Raw genomic sequence first — 23524 nt, 5'->3', positions numbered from 1 at the left:
TTTCTCACTTTCCTCCCCTGAAGAAGGAGGTCGGAGATGAATTTCCAGCAGGTGTTACTTTGCAGGACATGCTATACCTGTTGAAATGGCCGCCTCTTCTAGTAAAGGCACCACCCTGTCGTCTTGAGTTGCTGCTGTCTGCCCAGGGCTTTTAAAAGCAGGGGAGAAAGAAGAGAAGAGAAGAACGGCTATGTTTGACTAGGTCATTTTATTCTGGACTTGCTCAGTCAGTTGCCCTGGGAATGCGCTGAACAGGGGGGTACAAAATGCCAAAAGGTTAACAAGTAAGCAATAGGAAAGTCTGCACCTGTTGAATGCCTGCCTGTTGTGCAGCTTTCTGGAAATGCAAGAAATGTTGCCAGTGCAGCCTTTATTTCTCAAGGCTGGCACATGTCCTCAGCCCAGTATTATTGAATTGACAAGACGGAAGATGCCTATGCGTAAATTGGTTTTATGTGTGTAGATCAGTGCACGCTGACCAACGCACATTATACCATGTTTATGGAAGACAATCTTACTCGGCTACGAGTGATCGCCAAAGAAAGATACCTGAAGGAGCGTCTCCACTCCCATCATTCAGCCCAGACAACTGAAGTCCAGCTCCAAGCGTCTTCTGGCGGTTCCCTCCCTGCGAGAAGTGAAGTTACAGGGAATTAGGCAGAGGGCCTTCTTGGTAGTGGCTCCTTTCCTGTGGAATACCCTCCCCATCAGATTTCAAGGAAATAAGTAACCATACAACCTTTAGAAGACATCTGAAGGCAGCCCTGTATAGGGAGGTTTTTAAGGCTTGATGTTTTTATTATGTTTTTAGATATGCTGTAAGCCACCCAGAGTGGCTGGGTATAAATAAGATGATGATGATGATGATGTCGTCGTCAGTGGGCCCTGTGTTGTCTGCTGTGACTCTCCATGGTCTGAGCCTGAGGGCTTTCACACTCCTGAAATCCTTTTATATCAGAGGTGAGGAGCCTATGGCCCGACATCAGATATGGGGCTGGCAGAGATGTGCTGCTTTCCCTGCTTGGTAAATATATCCCCGCCCCGCCCCGACACCTAGGGGCAAACTTTGATAGGTAGGTGAGCATAGCCACCTGGCAATCACCTGATGTAATTTTGCATGGCAAGGAATTAGTGAGGCATATTCCTTTGTAGGCAGGCACCCTGGAAGACAAGTTGGGTAGAAGGGGCTAGGGACCACCCCAACATTGGCCAGAGGGGTGAGTTCCATTCTGGGAAAACCAGTTGTAAGTAATAAAGAAAAGGGAGAGTTGCAGCCCACCTTCTAGCACCCAGACTGCCCCTTCTTACTTGTGGGATCATAGTTTTGCTGGGGAACGAGGAACCACAGACCAAGAAAAGCGGGCAGGACAAGCCCAGAAAAGTGAGCCTCTAGTTCTACAAGCCTCTAATAATAAATGAATCATGTCTTTTCAGTACAGTTGGGATGTCTTTTGCAATTTATTTTTAATTTAGTGTTGAACTTTCTGTCTGTCACTAGTGTTCCAATATACCGAGTTTGCAAATCTTTTATCTCCCCTTTTCCTGTCCTATCAATATCTCTTGAAAGCATCACTGCTCCACATAGTTTAATTATTAATGTGTTTAAAGGTCTATCTACACAAGGTGTCCGAGGCAACTAAAAAACAACAAAACAAAAAATTTCAATATAATTAAAAATGTACAAAAGATGTACAAAAAAGTGCAGGGGAAATCATTGGCTAAACCTAAGACCAGAGCTACCAATCCAATAGCAAGGAAATAATCGGGCCAACAGCTTATCTATGGAAGAAGGGGTGTATTTATTTATTTATTCCATTTCCTCTTTCTCACTCTTAAGAACATAAGAAGAGTCCTGCTGAATAAGGCCAATGACCCATCTAGTCCAGCATCCTGTTCTCACTGCCTGTGGGAAACCAGTGAGTAGGACCCAAGCACAATAATATACTCCCCTCCAGTGGTTTCCAGCAACTGCTGTTCAGAGGAGTACTGCCACTGACCTTGGAGGCAGAGCCGCAGCTATTGAGAGCCTTTTCCTCCATGAGTTTGTCTAGCCCTCTTTTAAAGCCATCCAAGTTGGTAGCCATCACTGCCTGCTGTGGGAGCAAGCTCCATCATTTAATTATTTGCTGCATGAAGAAGTACTTTCTTTTATCTGTCACGAATCTTCCAACGTTCAGCCTCCTTGGATGTCCGTGAGTTCTAGTATTATGAGAGAGGGAGAAAAACTTTTCTCCACCTGCTTTTTCCATGCCATGCATCCATTTATAAATTTCTATGAACTATAAAGCCCCAAATGCTGCCAACTTTCCTCATAGGGGATTCTTCACCATAAGGATTCCAGAGTGGGTTTACAATAATATAATAAAACTGTATTCAAATCAGTTAATACAGTTCACAGCAGAGAAATAAAAGGAGGGTCCTATCAATATATCTCAGCTGTCAAAGGTCAGAGTTAAGAGGTAGTTCTTTAGCATATGAGAAAAGCTATTCATAAATGTGCCAGATGTACCTCTGTTGGGAAGGAACTTTACAACTTAGGAACTGATGCAGAACCATCTTCTGGGGTACCTACCCCACACCCAAAAGTCCTAGGGCAGTGGAGCTACCAAGAGGGCCCCATCTGCCATTCTTAGCACTGAAGAAGTTCTTTAGGGAAGCAGTCTTCCAGATATATGTGGTCTAAGTCATTTAGGGCTGTAAACACTAATGTGAGCAACCGTGAATTGAACTGGCTATCTTCACCTACTGCAGAAAACAAGACTTCAGTAGAAGGTTGGCTCCAAAAGAAAAGAAAAAACCCAGGCTAATTATGGTAGGGGGCATATTCCAGGAATCTCAGTACATGGAGATGATTAACCTCTTCCCATCTACGCTTCCTCCCCTGTAAGTGACCACATCACACACCCATTATTAGGCTGGAAACAAGCTTTCTATGTTAGGTTTCCTCATTAGGGTCTGAACTGGGGACCCTGCAGTTACAATTTGTGTTCAGTAAAACTTGCACTTAGCACAGATCTGGAGCCAAGCTATAACTAGGTTGGCCCTGAGTTCCAGTCTAGTTTTACTGTGCAAGTGTTTTCAAATCCACTTCAATGCCTCTTGACATGAAAGCATAGACGCCTGGAATCACAAATGGAAAAAGACTGTTAGGGAGATTCTCTAGCCAGTTGGTTGTGTACTGGATCCATCGTGGGTTTTTTTGCTTAAAGAAATTAAACCACCCAACAATTTACAATCAATAATACAAAACATATGATGCCATAAGCAAATGTTGGACATTAGCACCCTCTGGTGTTACATCTTGGTAACGTCAAAAGAAATATTTGTGGTTGTGAAACATCTTTAGCAACAACATACTGTTTTTACACATAAAAACAAATAATAGAAGTATTTCCTGGAGAAGGAAGGCATCTGCTATGTCAAATCATTTTGTGCTTCTTCCATCCCCAGTCTCCAAACAGACCTAGGTTTCCCAGTCGTACAATACAGTCGTGTGTGTGTTATACTATTATTCCTTACATTTACATTTATACAGTGGTACCTTGGTTTACATACGCTTCAGGTTACAGACTCTGCTAACCCAGAAATAGTACCTCGGGTTAAGAACTTTGCTTCAGGATGAGAACAGAAATCGTGCTCCGGCAGCGTGGCAGCAGCAGGAGACCCCATTAGCGAAAGTGGTGCTTCAGGTTAAGAACAGTTTCAGGCTATGAACGGACCTCCGGAACAAATTAAGTTCTTAACCTGAGGTACCACTGTATTCCATCCCCTCTTAAGGAGTTCAAGGCAATACACATGATTATTCCCACCATATACTCACAAAACAAACCTATGGTGTAGGTTACGCCAAGATATGGTGCATGGCCCAGGATACCCAGTGAGCTTCATTGCTAAACAGGGATTTGTACCTGGGCCTTCCCAGTTCTAGTCTCACATGCTATCTACTGCACTAGATTCAGTGGCTTTAATGTTGTTTACTCTCAAATAAGTGTGCATGATATCACTGTAGCCTTAAGGTGTGTTTCTGGGTTTTTAACAGCTGTACGGCAGGAAGGGATTTGGCTAGTGTGGTTTTACCTGCCAGTAAAAGTAATATGCTTAGATCCCTACATGTGTTCCCCATCGTAATGGCTATTCACTCAGCACTGTGTTTAGTCTTTGCACCTTCAACAGGTATCAGAAAACAAAGAATGTAACTTTTCATTTAAGGCAAAGTTTCTAGACCTCATGACAGTAGAGAAAAGCTTGGAAATGCGTAGGTTGTATCTGCTGCTGAAATTTCAAGGGTGGGTGTTTGGGGACGTCTTCTCCTATGGCTACTACTTCCTCTCCTTTATGTGTTTTACAGAAGCAGTTCCCTCTGTTCTCAGTTCCAATTTTGAACTGTTTTCAAGACATGCACGCACGCACGTGCGCACACACACACACACACAGAGTGTGTGTAATGTGGGCGTACCCACAATCTTTTGGCTCTAGTGGGATAAAAATATATTTCCTCTGAAACACATCTCCATAAAATGCTTATCTGCTATCCAGCCAAAAACTTATTTATTAGTAGGATGGGTATTTTGCTTCTGTTCATACAAGCTTAGTGTTCTTTGTAATTTAATTTATTTATTCTCTTACATTTATATACCAACTTTCCTCTAAGGAGCTCAAAGTAGCACACATGTTTTCTCCCTTTCTCAATCTAATCCTCACAAAAAACCCTGCAAAGTTGGCTATGCTGAGTTCTGTGATTGGCCCAAGGTCATGGCTGAGCAGGGATTTGAACCCCAGTCTCTCAAACCCTGGCCTAGATTGACACTTTACACCACACTGGCTCTGTTTGTTTTTGTTTGTTTCTTAGGCAAAAGGTGGGTAAGGGTAAAGGATTCCGCTTCCCATAAGAGATTCCTGCCCTCTTAGAATCAAGGGCTTCTCAGCCCACCTACCCCTGACAACAGGACAAAAACAACAACAGGGTTTTCTGCTCTGAAAACAAATACCATAATACTAGCTACTGTGCTGTTGACAGCAGCCTGCTTCTCTGGGTCATTGCTTGTGCCCTGGGAGTGCCCAGGGCAACAGCTCCATCAAGAAAGAAGCTGAACTACTACTCTGCCAAGAGTGGGACAGTGCAACTGTGTTATTCTCCCAACCCAGAGGTCACTGGATCAAAACTGCTTCTGGTTTCTGGTGCCCGCTTTCTGCTTTACTGTGAAATCTCACAAAGCAAATTGTGGCCCTTCTTCTGGCTATTCAAACTGTCCCCTCCCACCACCATCCATTTTAAAAGAACAAATTTTTGCCTTTCTCTGAAAACAAGGCACAGAGTGGAGCAAGGGCAAACAGCTTCCTGCTCTGTCAGCACAATGACCCAGCCGGGCACTTTCGTGTATTGTCAGCAGACTTGAAGGAGGAAATTCTAATTTCATTAGAATGACAGGGCATGGCAAAACAACAGGGAAGACGAATCTATAGAATTAAAGAGATCTCATGGAAGTTAAGGTTCCCAGAAAACTGAACAGAGCTTATTGCAGTTCTCGCTCTTATTGCTTTGTGCAGAGTGCAAATGTGTCTACATACCCTCCAACATTTAAAAGTTTGAGGAGAGCTGTGGCTCAGTGGTAGAGCAGCTGCTTGATATACACGCAGAAGGTCCCTGTGAGGTTGGGAGAGGGCCCTGTCTTAAATCCTGGAGAAGCTGCTCCCTGTCAGTATCAACCGTACTAAGCTAGATGGACTGATGATCTGACTTTGGTACAAGGTAGCTTCCCATGTTCTTTCCTAAGAGTCTGAAGCCTTTCCCCCTTAATGTCTTCCACACAATCACACTGAGGGAGAGATTCGGGGTGCACCCCTGCCCCTGCCCCCTGCGGTTGCATCTCCCCACTGCCCTGTGGGTGGGGGCGAGGAATGTCTGTAAAGAGGAACCTTGCTGAACATAGCAGACTCGACCTACGATGTGCACAATCAGTTTCCCCAAAGGGTCAGCCAAAATCTACCCTCCTGTAACTTAAGCCCATTAGAGTAAGTGCTCCCTTTCTGGGTCAGCAGAGTACAGGTTTGACTTATTCTATGTGACAGCCATTCCCTGCTCCAGACCAAATGTACCCAGTTTTTCTTCACCCTTTCCTAACTGTGTGTTGTGTGCTTCTGACCACATTCTCTTAAGTTGTCTACATCCTTAAAGTGTTGCATTCAGAATTGAATGCAGTATTCCAGATGAGATCACTTCAATAATCTGTCCTCTGTTGATTTAATAAACCTCGGCGTTTGCTCTTTAGGTTAAATATATTCTTGCAAAAATCAACTCGAGTCTTGCAGATCCTTAAAGCCTCAACAAAACTCTTATGGCATAAACTACTTTACAAATGTCAATAAAGAGTATTGCCATTGACAATTCAGAGCTTAAATGTATGCAAAACGAACACGACATTTCAAAACAGGAATTGGTGTTAAAACAATCAGCGCTGCTGAGTAAATTCAGTGGAACAAGAAACCGTTGTCTGTATTCAGATCTAAATTATTCAACTTATTGAGAAGCTGGAGTTGTAATTTTGCAGTTTCATGCTGGAATTTCCATTTGAAGTTCCTCCAGAAATGTGTTTCAGCAGCTGCAGGATGGAATATGACAAGCTATGTACTACGTGGCAAGGTATTGTTCATGTACAGTAATTTAGTTGTGTGTCAACTAGAGACATGATGGATTTGTTTTGTGAGATATGTATCTTACCTTTCCACCAAGTGGTGTCCAAGGTGGTTGTTCCCCTGTGCAGCTGTCCTCCTACTCAGAGACTAAATAGTTAGAGAGACCAGAAGAATAAAAACTCTAGTAATTCACACAAATTGTAGTAAAGCAACCCCCTAACGCAAAATGCACATAGACACATACGTACACACATACAAACCAGAAGGTGGTCATTAAAACCACTTGTAACAGAAAGAACATGAACCCGAGTTAGCTTATTTCCTCCTCTCTCCGAATCCATTTTCCTTTTGTGTCAAGACTTTTAAAAATTATAAGCTCAAGGATTGGGGCTGTCCTTTTTTTAGTAGTTAGTCACTGTGGGAGCCTTTTCTGGCTGAAAGGTGAAATAAAGATAATTTAAATAAATAAACAAAATAAGTTGCCTTCTGGTTTGAAGGATATATTCTAAGTATCATCTGTCTCAAACCTTTCCTTTTAGGTGAAGGTTGTTGGACACCTGTATATACAGATGTTCTCCAACCAGGGATACTCTTACACCAGGAATATTCTCATACGTTGAGAGAGGTAAATCACAGATATTTCCAAGCTGCTCTGGGAGCTCTATTTCTGATAAATAATGTGTGTGTGTGTGTGTGTGTGTGTGTGTGCGCGCACACACACACACACACACACACACACAAATGCAGCAGAGGAACGCATCCATAGCTTTGGAATTGTCACCATGTACAAAAAGGGGTGGGGGACATAATGACAACCAAAACCATCTCAATTCCTGAAGCAGGATGGGTTTTAATGGGTTGGAGGGATAAATTGCAATTAATATATCCTCTCCTGCCCATTAAAACCCATCCCACAAAGGTTATGGGCTCAGTACTGTGTAGGAATACAGATTTTGTATTTTGTAGAGATTTTTTGAAGTTGTTGCCTGAGTCTTTCTAAAGTGGGGTGAGAAGGAGGAGGAGGAAGCCAGATTACTTCTGGACTTGATCAAAAACCTAATTCCTGTGCTTTTAATTTTGGAACTCTGCACAACTTGTCACACAGGTGTGAGCCTGGCGGGATAGACTGCAATTAATATATCATCTATTAAAACCTATCCTGCACCTTAGGCGTTTTCTCTCTTTTAAAACGAACGAATCGAAAACGCAGGAACCCCACAAGAAAATCCCCTCTTTTCTGCGCGCCGCCGAGGGAGGAGGGGAATCAGGCGAAAATGGCTCTCAGGACTGAAAACCGAAAGCTACTTTCGCAATCACGTGGCGCCGCGGAGAAGGGCGAAGAGGCTCCGTTTTGCGGCTCGCCGGAGAGGAAGAAGTAGTCTGGACGGGGGTCTCGGAACAAAAGCGATTCTGACAGGTGGGTGCTTGGTTGCGGGGTGCAACGAGGGGCTCCCTCCCCCGCACTCCGAAAGGAGATCCTTCCTGGACTTCCGCATTCCAGATCCCAAGCGGGAGACTTTTCAAGCTGGCCAAGCCGCAAACCCCGTTTGGCAGGGATCCCGAAACGGCAGCTCAAGCCCCGTTGAGGCGCGTTTACTTGGAAGTAAATGCATGACTGCACGGAATTCAGCAACGCCGGTTTCGGTGGGACCGGCCTCTAGTTCCTATATTATTGGGTTACAGCCAAACCATGCAAACAGGCCCGTTGCGCGGGGCTTTTGCGGTCTTCCTTTCTTCTTGCTTATAGAATCATAGAATTTGTAGACTTGGGACCACGAGGGTCATCTAGTCCAACCCCTGCAATGAAGGGATCTTTGAGCTTAATCCAGCCCCGGACTCATAGGAGGAGGCGTTGCTGGATTTGTTTCTGGCCTGATACAGTAAGGGGCTCTTTGTGTTCCTGAAGATCGGAAGCACTTTGAAAAGGCTTCTAAAAAGATCAAGGATCAAAGTAACGCGCTGTCTTTCTTCGTCTCTCTCAAACACACACACACATACACACAATCGCTGTCAGCCACTCTCCATCAAGGACAAGCTCTAAGATAAAGGTAAAGGGACCCCTGACCGTTAGGTCCAGTCATGCCCGACTCTGGGGTTGCGGCGCTCATCTCGCTTTACTGGCCGAGGGAGCCGGCTTACAGCTTCCAGGTCATGTGGCCAGCATGACTAAGCCGCTTCTGGCGAACCAGAGCAGTGCACGGAAACGCCGTTTACCTTCCCGCTGGAGCGGTACCTATTTATCTACTTGCCCTTTGACGTGCTTTCGAACTGCTAGGTTGGCAGAAGCAGGGACCGAGCAACAGGAGCTCACCCCATCGCAGGGATTCGAACCGCCGACCTTCTGATCGGCAAGCCCTGGGCTCTGTGGTTTAACCACAGCACCACCCGCGTCCCCAAACTCCCCACCCGACCGCTTGAACATTGCTGAGGGACTTGGCGGACCACTTAATGATTTTTCTGCCTGTTGTAGCAAGTTGTATGCAGTGCTAGGGGCTGTGTGGTTTTTAATTGTGTTTTTGCAGGCACCACCACCTGAATGAAGCTCATGGTGGTCTGCAAACTAGAGTTTGGGGTCCCTTCTAAAGCAAACAATCTCTCTCTCTCTCTCTCTCTCTCTCTCTCTCTCACACACACACACACACACACAGAGAGCTTTTCTCTTCCTACAGCCTTGCAGCTGTGTTGCAGTGACTCATTATCCTGCCACTCCCTTCTCTCCCCGCATCAGATTTCATTGTGACATCCTCCCCTTTACTCTCCTGCTCCCACAGTTCCCCCATGGGTACTCAAAGACCTCTCATCGTGCCCTGGCTAATGGAACAGTTGGACGCCCGGCGGTACCCGGGGCTGTCATGGCTGAACCCAGAACGGACCCTGTTCCGAGTGCCGTGGAAACACGGCTCACGGCAGAATATTTGCGACGAGGATTTCCAGCTCTTTGAGGTAATCTTGTAGTGTTTCCTTTGGTGTGTGTCCCACATCGCATCCCACCTTCCTCAACCTGATGCCCTTCAGCTGTTTTGAACTACAACTCCCATCGTCCCAAGCCATGCTGTTTGGGCTGCTGGGAGTTGTAGTTCAAAATGTCTTCAGGGCGTCAAGTTGGGGAAAGCTGGGGAAGAGGTTTCCTTCGTGTTTTAACTGTAACGTTCTGGAATAGCTGTGGGAGGTGGGCGGGATGAATGGGGTTCAAGGGAGAGCAAAACAAATTATTACTACAGTGGTACCTCGGGTTACAGACGCCTCAGGTTACAGACTCCGCTAACCCAGAAATAGTACCTCGGGTTAAGAACTTTACCTCAGGATGAGAACAGAAATCGCATGGTGGCAGCGGGAGGCCCCATTAGCTAAAGTGGTACCTCAGGTTTAGAACAGTTTCAGGTTAAGAACGGACCTCCAGAACGAATTAAGTTCTTAACCCGAGGTACCACTGTATTATTTACTGAACGAAGCAGCAGATGCTAGCTTGGTGTCAAGAAGGTCTCTGCCCTTCCTTCCCCAATGATCTTGCGTTGGCTTCCCCTCTGCCTTGCACCATCCACAAACAGTGATAGGATACTGGATCCCACAGGGCATTCGCTTCCCTCCAAAGATTTACTTTCAAAATATTTGGTGAGGACGCCTCTGAGGATGGTTCAGAAACTTCAGCTAGTGCAGAATTCAGATTGCTCACCGGAGCAAGACGGTTTGAGCATATTACACTGATCCTGGTCTGACTGCACTGGCTACCAATTACCGTATTTTTCGCTCTATAGGACGCACAGGACCATAAGACGCACTTAGTTTTTAGAGGGGGAAATCAAGAAAAAAATATTATTTCCCTCCCCAGCCCCAAAAGAGCAGCAGACAGGCTGCACGCAGCCTGTCCGCTTCTCCCAGAGCTTCTCGGGGCTGCGGGGGAAGTCCGGGTTTCCCCCCAGCCCCAAAGAGCAAAGAAGCCAAGACAGCAAGCGGGATGGCTTCTGCCATAGCCGCGCAACCTCTCCAGCCGGGAGCTAAACCTCTCCAGCGCAGCTAAAGAAGCGTGGCTAAAGAAGCCAAGGCAGCGAGCGCGATCCATCCCGCTCGCTGCCCTGGCTTCCTCTTTAGCCTTGTGCAACCTCTCCCAGCTGGAGAGGCTGCGCGCGGCTATGGCAATTCCCCCACGTCCCGCAAAAGCCCACAGGAGCCGCACACCCTTTAAGGAGCGCACGGCTCCTGCGGGCTTTTCTACGAGGGAGAAGGGACTGACTGGCTGTGTCAGTCCCTTCTCCCTCCTGGGGAAAAGCCCGCGAGAGCCGCGCGAAGCTTGTGTGCGGCTCTTGGGGGCTTTTCCTGCCTGCCTCCCCCCTGCATTTGCTCCACAGGACACACAGACTTTTCCCCTTAGTTTTTAAGAGGGAAAAAGTGCGTCCTATGGAGCGAAAAATAAGGAAGTTTCTGGGCCCAATTCAAAGTGCTGCTTTTGACCTATAAAGCCTTAAACGGCTCAGGACTGCAATGCCTCAAGGACCGCCTCTTTCCATATGAACCTACCCAGACCCTGAGATCATCTTCTGTGGCCCTCCTTCACGTGCCCCCTCCCTGAGAGGTCCGGAGGGTGGCAACACGAGAACGGGGCCTTCTCTGCAGTGGCTCCCCCTCTGTGGAATGCTCTCCCCAGGGAATTCACCTAGCGCCTTCATTATACACCTTTAGGCACCAAGCAAAAACATTCAATTTTAACCAGACCTTTGGTTGATCTGATTTAAAAAAAAAAATTGGGGGGGGCGCTATTGTTGTTTTTATTTTTATTAGGTATTTTGTGGTTTTATATCTTGATTTTATTCTGTGAAGCGCCTTTATACCCCCGGGTATATAAATTCAATAAATAATAATAATAATAATTTGTGTAAAAGGTTACGGGATTTCAGCAGGAAATTACGGGATAACCACTGATTGGAAACGAAGCAGAGTGTGACTTCCCTGGGCCACATCATGAACACAAATCACTCAGAATGTGCAGTAAAATCTGGAGGGACCTTCAGTTTTGTGGCAGGTCAGAGAGTCCTGGGGGCGGCTGACCTAAATCCATCTGTCAAGATGATACAAGGGTTGAAGGAGGGAAAGAGTTGACCATGAGCCTTTCAGATAGACTGTCTTTATGGGTGAGCAGGGTGCTATAGCTGGGCTTAGAAGTCTGCTGTGTGGGGGTATGAAACCTCTGTAAAGGTAAAGGGACCCCTGACCATTAGGTCCAGTCGTGGCCCACTCTGGGGTTGCGGCGCTCATCTCGCTTTACTGGCCGAGGGAGCCGGCGTACAGCTTCCAGGTCACATGGCCAGCATGACTAAGCCGCTTCTGGCAAACCAGAGCAGTGCACAGAAATGCCGTTTACCTTCTTGCTGGAGCAGTACCTATTTATCTACTTGCACAGGCATGCTTTCAAACTGCTAGGTTGGCAGGAGTAGGGACCGAGCAACGGGAGCTCACCCCGTTGTGGGGATTCGAAACGCCAATCTTCTGATTGGCAAGTCCTAGGCTCTGTGGTTTAACCCACAGCGCCACCCACGCCCCTGTGAAATCTCCCTACCTAACTGCTTTCTTTCCAGGACTGGGCCATTGCCAGAGGCCGCCATCGCCCAGGCATTGACCAGCGGATGCCCTCCGAGTGGAAAAGGAACTTCCGCTCAGCCCTGAACCGGAAGGAGGGGATCCGCATGTTTCAGGATAACAGCACAGACTCCGAAGACCCCCACAAGGTGTTTGAAATCCTGCATGCCCCAAGTAGGTAGATCGGACAGAACAGAGGGCTTCCAATGGGGATCACTAGGCAAAAGATGCGAGAAGGAGCCAAGGATCAGACCGAGAATCTCCTCTGTTTGTAATCTTGTAGATCTGAATGACTCTGCCCAGGGGGCAGCAGTCGGTGATGTTTCACCTACCCTGTCTGGGAGCACGGGACTGTACGGAGGCAGTTCTTCCTCTTCTCAGGTCAGTGCTTCTACTTTCCTCCCTGTCCCAGTCCCTGCAGCCATGGGATGGGGAAGTGGAAAGAAGAAGCAGAGCAGCCTGTAGGGGAGACACCAGGGGGAGGAGGACAGGGAAAGAGGAATAAACAGTCTCTATCCTGTCCTTCAGGGCGATACCCTGGAGAGCATGCTGAGTTCCCTGGAATATTGCAGCCCCACAGAAGGTGAGTGATCCAGGATACTGGAAAGGGATTGGTTCGGATGCTGCAGGAAATAGGTGAGGTATAAATGCATCAAATAAATGAATAAATATAATAAAAACATGGAGAAGAAATGAAGGGGAAATTCTGAATCAAGCCACGTTCAACACTCAGGCCACCAAGCTTAGTTTACTTAGTTTTGCTTATTTTATATATAGATGCTCACTTTTCTTGGAGACATCTGAACAGAGAATCTTGGGGGCCGGTGACCATATGCATCATGGAAGTAGTCTGTCCCCCCCCCCACTCCAAAAAAACACACCCTGGCACCCTTCTTCTGCAGCTGCTCTCATATTAACTTTTGACACAGCTCCATCATTAGAGAGAACATGTAAGATTGTGTTCCATCTTTCTGCTGAGCAGCGTTACACTTCTTGTCTTTTTGAGTCAGCACTGGGATGGAGCTGGGAATGGTAAGCTGTACTCCCCCTCCAAAGGTTGCTAGACTATAACACCCATCATGCTTAGCTATTGCCGTGCTGGCAGGGGCTGGTGGGAACTGGAGTCCAACAACTGCTAGAGGGCCACAGGTTCCCCACTCTGTAGTCAAGTAATTAGGGGTTTCACATACCATTTTAATCTGGTTTTCACTGCATAGTTTTGTGCATATGTATTTTTTCTTTTTGATTCAGCTGTCCCGAGCCTGTGCTCCATGTATCAGATGGGATGTAGAGAAGAAAGTTGTGAGAGTGCTGCTGGTGAATGAAATTCTCTTTTCCACCTCCCACCCCACCCCTAGAACCTGTTTTCTTTCCAGATCTGGAAAGAGGAGTCCTGCATTCCAGCCCTATATTGCCCCATTCCCTCCAAAACCACAACCAAAGAACCTTTGACCATTAGTAGCTTCTGCCCTAATGTACCAGGCATTTCTAATGCCCCAGAAATTCCAGAATTTTGGCATTCTCAGGCATTCATTCTAGATCCACCTCTTTCTGTGTGCGGCTGCCGAGTATCAAATTTTATTTTTTTGTTGTTGTTCTTCTGAAATATCTTGTTTTTGCTGCCAGGAGCAGAGAATCTAGCTTGCGTTGGAGACCTGCCCCCATTCAGCTTGGATATGAATCTATCTGTAATCGCAGACCCACAGCTGGATCAGATACTGGGAGCTGATACGTTTGGTGAGCTTCTTGGATCTAGAGGAAATATTGTCAGGGCCAAGCCGAGATTGCAACCATTATCCCTTTCATCTAGTGTGGGAGGAACCAAAGGTAGATCTTCTATGTGCTTTGTGGTAGATCGGCAAGGCTTCCCGACTCCCAGTTGCTGAACAGCAACAAAAAACAGTTCCCATCTCCTTAGGAACAATCTAGTAGATTTTTGTTCTGAAAGTAGCGGGAATTGCGGCGTTGTCAGGCTCCCTCTCTCTGCCAACCTAGCACTTCGAAAGCATGCCAGTGTATGTAAATAGGTACCCAGCTCTACCTCTCTTTCAAATCAGAACCAGTGAAGGTCCTGTGTGAGTGTCTGGAGGCGGTTGGAGGATGGATGGTGGCTAACAGATTGAGGTTGAATCCTGACAAGAGAGAAGTACTGTTTTGGGGGGACAGGAGGTGGGCGGATGTAGAGGACTCCCTGGTCCTGAATGGGGTAACTGTGCCCCTGAAATACCAGGTGCGCAGCCTGGGAGTCATTTTAGACTCACAGCTGTCCATGGAGGCACAGGTCAATTCTGTGTCCTGGGCAGCTGTTTACCAGCTCCATCTGGTACGCAGGCTGAGACCCTACCTGCCCGTGGACTACCTCGCCAGAGTGGTGCATGCTTTGGTTATCTCTTGCTTGGACTACTGCAATGCACTCTATGGGGGGCTACCTTTGAAGGTGACCCGGAAACTACAACTAATCCAGAATGCAGCAGCTAGACTGGTGACTGGGAGCGGCCGCCAAGACCATATAACACCGGTCCTGAAAGACCTACATTGGCTCCCAGTATGTTTCTGAGCACAATTCAAAGTGTTGGTGCTGACCTTTAAAGCCCTAAACAGCCTCGGTCCAGTATATCTGAAGGAGCGTCTCCACCCCCATCGTTCTACCCAGACACTGAGGTCCAGCACTGAGGGCCTTCTGGCAGTTCCCTCACTGCGAGAAGCCAAGTTACAGGGAACCAGGCAGAGGGCCTTCTTGGTAGTGGCACCCGCCCTGTGCAACGCCCTCCCACCAGATGTCAAAGAGAACTACTACCACCAGACTTTTAGAAGACATCTGACGGCAGCCCTGTTTAGGGAAGCTTTTAATGTTTGATGCATTACTGTATTTTAATATTTTGTTGGAAGCCACCCAGAGTGGCTGGGGAAGCCCAGCCGGATGGGTGGGGTATAAATAAATTATTATTATTATTCTTACTGCTGCAGCAGGAAGGTAAATGGCGTTTCTGTGCGCTCTGGTTTCCGTCACAGTGTCCCATTGCACCAGAAGCAGTTCAGTCCTGCTGGCCACATGACCCGGAAAGCTGTCTGTGGACAAACACCGGCTCCCTTGGCCCAAAAGCAAGATGATCGCCGCAACCCCATAGTCGCCTTTGACTGGACTTAACCGTCCAGGGGTCCTTTACCTTTTTTTACCTCTCTCTCGAGTCTGTTTTTGTGTCTGTGTTGGGTATCAAGTGCTTGCTTTTTTCTCTCCAACCATGTTTAGCAGTAGCAGCAGAGAATCCCGCTTTCTGTGGAGGCCTGCCCCCATCCGAGTTGAATCTAGTTCCACCCACAACTGCAGCAACTCCCCTGCAGAACCTCTTGAGTAGCTATACTTTCGGTGAGCCCCTTTCGATCTAAAAGAAGTATCTGGTCCCCTTGGTGCTGCTGTGCTTTTAAGTACCGTATTTTTCGCTCTATAACACGCACCCGACCATAACACGCACATAGTTTTTAGAGGAGGAAAATCCGTAGGCATGCCACCCGTAGGCATTTCCTCCATAACACGCACAGACATTTCCCCTTACTTTCTAGGAGGAAAAAAGTGAGTGTTATGGTGCAAAAAATACGGTAGTAGAAATCAGGGTGTAAAATAGCAGGTGGAGAACTCCTTTGGCTCAGTGGGCCAGATCTTTATTTCCACCCAACCTCCCTCCTAGGCCAACTTTGACATCAGATGATTGGCAGGCGGGGGGAACCATCTGACAAGTTGTGAAGATAAAATCGATTGGCTTGTTGTTTAATACAGTGGTACCTCGAGTTAAGTACTTAATTCGTTCCGGAGGTCCGTACTTAACCTGAAACTGTTCTTAACCTGAAGCACCACTTTAGCTAATGGGGCCTCCTGCTGCTGCCATGCCGCCGGAGCATGATTCCTGTTCTCATCCTGAAGCAAAGTTCTTAACCCGAGGTACTATTTCTGAGTTAGCGGAGTCTGTAACCTGAAGCGTATGTAACCCGAGGTACCACTGTATATATTTAGCCCAGTGAAAATAGCTTGGAAGCTGGAGCTGACCCACTAGCCATCATCCGTCTCGCTCATGATCTCTCCCCCCGATGAAGGAAACCCTTAGTGCTCGTATATTTTGCCAATCAGGTTGAGCTTATAACCCAAAACCTTTCCCTCCCATGTTGTTTTTGCTGTGTTGGCATCACCAAAGTGACCTTCCTGGGGCAGAAGTGCCCAACCTCACAGGGCTGTTGTGAGCATTATAGGAGTGGGGAGCTATGTAGACCACCTTGTGCTCCTTAGAGGAAAGGTGGGATATAAATGCATTAATGAATGAACAATATCAGTTGGGGAAGATAGTCTGCAGTCCCTATTGCACATAGCTGGGAGTGAATGCAATGCCACATACAGTCATACCTCTTGTCACGTTTGCTTCAGGTTAAATCTTTTCAGGTTGCGTCCCGCGAGTTACTTCCGGGTTTCGCCACTCGCACATGCGCAGCTGCTCAAAATGATGTCACACGCATGCGCAGAAGCGGCAAATTGCGATCCACACACGCACAGACGCTCAACCAGAGGTACCACTGTACTTTGGAGGACTTACGTATAAGACTGTGCTGTTACACTGAATGGGTGGTTTCTCTGGAAGAGGTTTGGCAATTAAGCGGAAATTTGCTGCTCTCTTTTTTCAGCGGTCGTTCCAGAATGATACTGGCTGCTGCACAAGCAGAGCAATAAGTCGCTCTCCTCCTGGGGGAACAGCAAAGGCTGTGTCTCCTGCCGCTGGGAGACAGGAAGAGTGGGTGGTGTTTTGCACCTGGCTCCCCCAAACTATCCCTCTCTCCTCCTCAGGGTCAGATTTCGAGGTCCGAGTCTACTATCGGGGTCGGCTGGTTCTCGCCGACGTGTTCAAGAATGTGCGAGGCCTGTGCTTCGTGCCTCCAGGCTCCCAGGGCTGCTACCGTGATTTGGCAGACGTGGTCCTGCCTGACCCAGTCTGCTTGAACGACAGCCTGCAAGTGACCTACACTCAGCGCCTTCTGCGAGGCGTGGCTCCGGGGGTGGTTCTCCGTATCGAGGGTATGACTCTGTGTGGCATGCGCCAAGGCCATTGCCATGTGTCCTGGAGCCACTCAGAGATGCCTGAAGACGAGACGACTCACGGGGTTCTCCCGAAGGAACAGTTGGGTCCCATTTACAGTGTGCAGCAGTTTGTGCAAGGTATGCAAGGGCTATGTTGCCTGTCCCATAAGGGCTCCTGGGTAAGGGTTTGTGTCTTAAGGGCTCACCCTCGCTGTTAAGACAACTTTTGCAACAAGTTTTGATTCTCTTTCCACCACTGCTAGAGGGACAGGCACTCACATGCCAACTGAAATACAAGTAAATGGTTGTGCCTTCAGGACAGCGATGGGGCTCCCCGGATGTTCATAGACTCTTAGTCCTCCTGGGCTGATGTAGTGGGGAAAACATTGAAAGCAACTTATTACAGTGGTTCTGGGATGCGGGTGGCGCTGTGGTCTAAACCACTGAGCCTCGGAAAGCCGGCTGTTTGGATCCCCGTGACAGGGTCAGCTCCCGTTGCTCAGTCCCAGCTCCTGCCAACTTAGCAGTTCGAAAGCACGCCAGTGCAAGTAGATAAATAGGTACCACTGTGGCAGGAAGGTAAACGGCGTTTCCGTGCGCTCTGGTTTCCATCACGGTGTCCCGTTGTGCCAGAAGCGGTTTAGTGCTGCTGGACACATGACCCGAAAAGCTGTCTGTGGACAGACACCATCTCCCTCGGCCTGAAAAGCGAGATGAGCACTGCAACCCTAGTTGCTTTTGACTGGACTTAACCATTCAGGGGTCCTTTACCTTTTTACATTGGTTCTGTTCTTACCTTCAAGGTTGTGTTGCGAGAGTGCCATTGGATGAACGCTCCTCAGCCCCATGGCACTTGGGCTGCAGGGTTCCGTCCTCTCCCCTGTACTATTTTAGCATCTTTACCAGGGTGGTCTAACATGCAGCCTTTTTGGTGGACCTTGGCAACATTTGATACCCCTCCACAGCCCTCGTGCCGAGTTAAAGGCCACAGAAATAGTAATCAGCATGCAGCTACCAGTTGAGGAACTGACAGGGCTTTCGAATATGAAGGAAATGCTCTCCTCCCTTTCTCCCCAGACCTGGTTGGATATATGGAAGGCAAACAGGGATCTCCTAAGTACACCTTGTGGTTATGCTTTGGGGAAGATTGGCCAGACACCCGCCGGCCCTGGAAGAAAAAACTGCTCATGGTGGAAGTAAGTACTTCTGTCCCTTTCCATGCTTTGCTTAAGCACCGTCCAATATGCTGCTCTCTTTTCTGCAGCTCAGAAGCAAATATCTACAAGTGCTGCCTCCAACTGATTTAACACAGCTGATTCGCTGCAACCAGGGTTGCTCATGCATGGTTTGAAAAGTGGGTTATACTTTTAGTCTGTTATTGGGGGGCATCTATGAGCTGGGGTGGAAGGAAGACCTGGAGATTAATTCTGCCACAGTCATTGCTTGTGATTACAGGTAGATTCGTATCCAAGCTGAATGGGGGCAGGCTTCCAATGCAAGCTAGATTCTCTGCTCCTGCGCCATCTTCCTCCTGTTTATTCCAAACCTGGTGTGCATCTGAGGTACTCACAAAAAGGCTATCCCATCATACTTTGACCCAGGCATAAAGATAACTAAAGCAGATATCGTTAACACACCTTGAGAAGCTTTGCCACAGGCTTCCTCAACCTCTGCCCTCCAGATGTTTTTGGCCTACAACTCCCATGATCCCTAGCTAGCAGGACCAGTGGTCAGGGATGATGGGAATTGTAGTCTCAAAAAACATCTGGAGGGCCAAGGTTGAGGAAGCCTGTTTTACCACTTAGGACAGAGCAATGTTGACATGAGCAATTAAAGTTCCTTTGTCTGAGGATTCACTATGGGACCTGTGGACCTCCAGATGTTGTTTGACTACAGTCCCCATCAGCCACAGGCAGCAAAAGCCAGTGGTCAGGGATGATAGGATTTGTAGTCCAGCAACATCTGGAGGACTACAGGTTTCCCCTCCCTGCTTTATTGCGTATGAGAGAAGAGGGAAATAAGGGTATTGGCTAGGGTGACACATGCATCATTTTTGAATCAAAGCACATAAGAAAATCTTTACAACTGTTTTATACACAGGCGGGATTATGTAAAACTAAGATTGACTGACCGTGATTTCTTGAGTAATAGGTCCTTTAAGTCTTGTAAGTATCTTAAAAATCGAAGCCTCAGACTCCCTCTGCTTAAGCTAGAGAATAAGATTATTCAGTGGTAAGGGTAAAAGCAGTGATGTCATGCAGACCAGCTTGGGGGTGTGGGAGAACTGGAATTGGGAGTCCTAACAAACATGCGAAGGACCACAGGTCCCATCTGTTAGGACTCCCAATTCCAGTTCTCCCACACCCCCTGCAACAGATAGTTTACATCATCTACAGCTTTCATAGGGACTTACCTTTTTGCAAAATTGGATACCTGATCAACTGTGGGTACTTCTTTAGCTGATAAATATGTACAGTGGTACCTCGGTTTAAGAACAATTTGGTTCACAAGCTCCACAAAACCGGAAATAGTGTCTTGGTTTCAGAACTTTACCTCAGTCTAAGAATGGAATCCGAACGGTGGAAGGCCTCATTAGCGAAAGCGTGCCTTTGTTTAAGAATGGTTTTGGTTTAAGAACGGACTTCTGGAACAGATTAAGTTCATAAACTTGTATATATACAGTGGTACCTCGGGTTAAGAACTTAATTCGTTCCAGAGGTCTGTTCTTAACCTGAAACGGTTCTAAATCTGAGGCGTGCTTTCCCTAATGGGGCCTCCTGCTGCCGCTGGCACGCGATTTCCGTTTTTATCCTGGGGCAAAGTTCTTAACCTGGAGCAACCACTTCCTGGTTAGCAGAGTTTGTAACCCGAAGTGTCTGTAACCTGAAGTGTCTGTAACCCAAGGTACCACTGTATGTCCATTAATCAGCAAAACTTTGTAGCCAAAGTCTGTTTTCACTGCAGTGGGCAGAGCGGTTTCCTCTAAGGTAGCCTAGCCCTCCCTCCTTTTATGTAGCCCTGGGGATAAAGTGGGAAAATGCTATAGTCTCTGCCCTGCCACACACGGTAGGCAGTTCTAAGAACTAAATGAACGGAACACAAGTAGCAGCAACTGTTTTGTTCTCGTTCTCTCCCCACTTCCCTTTTTACAGGTCATCCCTAAGACACTGGAAGGTCTCTACGAGTTGAGCCAGTCCAGCGGGGCCTCCTCATTAAAGGGAGCAGAGCCGGACCTAAGGATATCGGATTCGCTGCAAGGATGCTTTCTGGACCAACTGAGAGAATGGCGAGAGAAGATGGAGGTGCAGTTTAATTAGCTGCGCAAAACTTTTATCCCCCTTCTTTCAGAGATAGCTGCAGATTTGGGTCCTCTTCCTCAGAGAGCTTTCAGGGTTTCTCTTACACAGCAGAATCGACACTCCTCTTTGCCAGTCCTGAGAAAGGGGCATTCCGGCAGCCCCTTTGGTGGAGATGGTCGCTGCTCACTTGCACAAACCTTCCACTGAGACAGCTGGCAGCCGTTGTTGGTTTCTATTAGCATCCCTGCATGCAGAGGATATTCAAGAGTTTTTTTGGGGGGGGGGTTCGTTTGGGTTTTTTTGCTTCATCCATTCTTGTTCATATCGTTCGCTGGTTTCGTCGTAGGCGTCACAACCACAATCAGCAGCTGAACATGGCGAAAACACTCCTCTTTAACTAGGTCTTTGGCTGTTAAACACACTCTGCCTTTTAAAATGTGAGGGTTTTTTCTTTATTATTATGTTATGCACTTTGTGTTTTTATGTTGTAAACCACCCTGTGATCTTTAGGTGAAAGCCGGTATATAAATTTAAGAAATAATAATAATGGCAAAAACTGGATTTATCATCTCTGAGTGTCCCAATTATGCTTAAGATTTAATGTTACTTTTTACTGCTGCTTGTTTGCAATCTTAGTGTGTTTTTTTATCTCACTTTTTAATCCACAGTAATTCTGATGCAGGCTTGCTGTTTTTCTTAAAAATCATTAGATGCATCCAGTCCTTTCTTTTGATGGTGCTAAGACGGTAGCAAGTTTTTGCCAATTCTCACCCTGTTTGCCCTAATATAACTAATCGGTCTCCTGCCTTTTTCCTTATTTCAGTCCTCAGCTCTGCTAATCATCTTGTTATCTATAAACTTATTTTAAAGTCTCCTCCTTCCTCTTGACATTATTCCTTTCTCGCCATTTCTCCTTACATGATTTCACTCCTTAGTCCACTCACTGATCCGAGTACTTTTAGTAGAACAAGATTTAATTAAAAATATCATCTTCTGGTTATGTCCCCTCCTTTTTTCCTATTGTCTGCAGTCATTTGTTCTGGTTGTGTTCACACGCCTCTAAACCACGGTTTGTTCAATAAACACAAGAGGAGTTTTACAGACAAGCAAACAAGCAACAACTGGTTTCGTCAAAGTGTGACTTGTTTTCCAGCTGTTTTTGTCTTGTTTCTCTATAGTGCCTGGGGTGGAGCTGCCAAACAAACCATAGTTAAGACTGCTGGGTGCAGGTATTATGCCATACCATAGTTTGAACAAACCAGTTTGTAAGCCAACAAAATCCCCCAATTGTCTCACATTATGGTTGCCAGAAAACAAACCATGGTTAGTCTGCTGGGTTGGGTTTGGATGTTCAAACTAAGTATGCTGAGCAAACCATGGCTCAGCATTATGTGTGAACCAGGCCGCTGGCTTCTAACTCCCTACCTCTGCCTCTCTGGTTTCTTCTTTTAGAAAGCCAATTTATTCTGGACTGCATTTCCTTCCAACAGGCCATTACAGGTTTGACTATACAGTACTTCCTCTCGGTTTCTTCCCTCCCTTCACTTCCTAATGATGCTGGTTAGATTTCAAAGTGTGACCCTGCGAAGCAGAGAATGATTTTTCTAAAATGTGCAGCACATAGTAATTTTGGGCACTTCATAAATAAAACTCAGAAGACTATGTACACACCATTTCAACCCCTAACCTGCCATGATTTTGAAGGCAAGAGCAGCAAAGAGTTGGAAGGATTCAATACAAGAAAAGCCCCGCAGGATCGGATCAGAGGTCCAGCAACTAGTACTGGGAAGGAACTATCTTGCCTCTGAACCTGGAAACGCCACGCAGCCATCACGATCAGTTACCATTGACACACTGATCCTTCTAATCCCCCTTTTAAAGCCACCTAAGCCAGCGGCTGTCTCATCTTGTGGCAGCGAATCCCATGAATCATTATACACTGTGTGGCACTTTCTCTCATCTGCTCTGAAACAACCTGCCAGTTCCTTTCACTGGATGACCAAAACTTTGACTATTTCGTGGGGGAGAAAAACTTCAACCTGCTTTCTCTGCAATATGCTTGATGCAGTAAGCCTCTATTAGGTCTCTTCACCCCCAGCTGATTAAGTTTTTTCCTAAACTGAAAAGCCCCAAACATTTGTGTTGCGCCCTTACAGAAAAGGTGCTGCAGCTAATCCGAGCTGGAGTCCCAAGTGCCTGAGGGGTGTGAGTTCAAAGTCCACATCTGACCCCGACAGCATTTCCCATTTTTGCTCTCTTACCATAGCACCTTTCCCACTAACCGGTGTCAGCCCCTGCAGGGTTAGCTGAAGCACCCACCCTACCAACTCGGCTGCTCCTGCAGCCCTTTCAGCAAGAACCTCGCTGAGCAAATTAACTCAGGTTCTCTGGGCTCAAGGCTGCCGCCCCATTCTTACTCTCAACTTTTCCAATTCATCGCCTGGGGCAGGAAGTCAAAGTAACAACAACAACAACAGCAGCAGCAGCAGTAGCAGCAACAACATAATCTTAGAAAACTGCCCCACCTTCTTCAAAATGAGAATTTTGTTTGCCAGCAGCTGTTTGTGGGGGTTGTTTAGAAGACTCCTTTACCAATGTTATACTGGATTCTCAGAAGGGCTGTTACCTAGACTTCCTTCTCCTCGCAGTCCCTTGCAAGTTTCTTCCTTACATTCTCCTCCCACCCCTTTTCAGCAGCAGTCTGATCCACCAGTGGTTGTATATACTACAACTCCCAGCATCCCTAGCAAGCAGGACCAATGGTCGGGGTGATGGGAATTGCAGTCCAAAACACACACACACACAAAAACCCCAGCTGGAGACCCTGGTTTGGGAAACCCTGGTTTATACACTTCCTCCTGGGATAGCCAATGTAGTGCTCTCCTACTTACTCTCTTCATCCTCAGCCATTTGTCACACTGGTAGGGGATATTGGGAACTGTAGTTCTCCCAATACCTCTAC

General features: G+C 47.0%; 1 protein-coding gene across 4 annotated transcripts; it reads left to right on the top strand.

Annotated features, from left to right (window-relative positions):
• The first annotated feature begins 7807 nt into the window (after positions 1-7807).
• IRF3 (interferon regulatory factor 3) lies at positions 7808-21676 on the top strand. Of its 4 annotated transcripts, none has more exons than XM_080978586.1 (11): positions 7808-8050; positions 9405-9576; positions 12204-12378; positions 12488-12585; positions 12733-12787; positions 13456-13521; positions 13831-13941; positions 15455-15571; positions 17033-17401; positions 18341-18459; positions 20416-21676. In XM_080978586.1, the coding sequence occupies exons 2-11, from the start codon at positions 9412-9414 to the stop codon at positions 20578-20580; spliced, it is 1440 nt and encodes a 479-aa protein (XP_080834712.1). In that variant the 5' UTR covers positions 7808-8050; positions 9405-9411; the 3' UTR covers positions 20581-21676. The 4 variants fall into 4 exon arrangements, with proteins under 4 accessions (XP_080834712.1, XP_080834714.1, XP_080834713.1 ...); XM_080978587.1 differs by having other exon boundaries at positions 7821-8050; positions 15461-15571; XM_080978588.1 differs by lacking the exon at positions 13456-13521 and having other exon boundaries at positions 7813-8050.
• The last annotated feature ends 1848 nt before the right edge of the window (positions 21677-23524 follow it).

Source organism: Podarcis pityusensis (genome assembly GCF_964106645.2).
Source record: "Podarcis pityusensis genome assembly, chromosome: 13".
Taxonomy (NCBI): Eukaryota; Metazoa; Chordata; class Lepidosauria; order Squamata; family Lacertidae; genus Podarcis; species Podarcis pityusensis.
This window is presented reverse-complemented; position numbering and strand designations above follow the sequence as displayed.

Bases quoted from the DNA above. Each gene is read 5' to 3' on its own strand.
- IRF3 (XM_080978586.1), top strand. From the start codon at position 9,412: ATGGGTACTCAAAGACCTCTCATCGTGCCCTGGCTAATGGAACAGTTG. The intron at 12,788-13,455 runs GTGAGTGATCCA...TTTTTGATTCAG, and splicing joins ATATTGCAGCCCCACAGAAG to CTGTCCCGAGCCTGTGCTCC. The intron at 13,942-15,454 runs GTGAGCTTCTTG...AACCATGTTTAG, and splicing joins ACTGGGAGCTGATACGTTTG to CAGTAGCAGCAGAGAATCCC.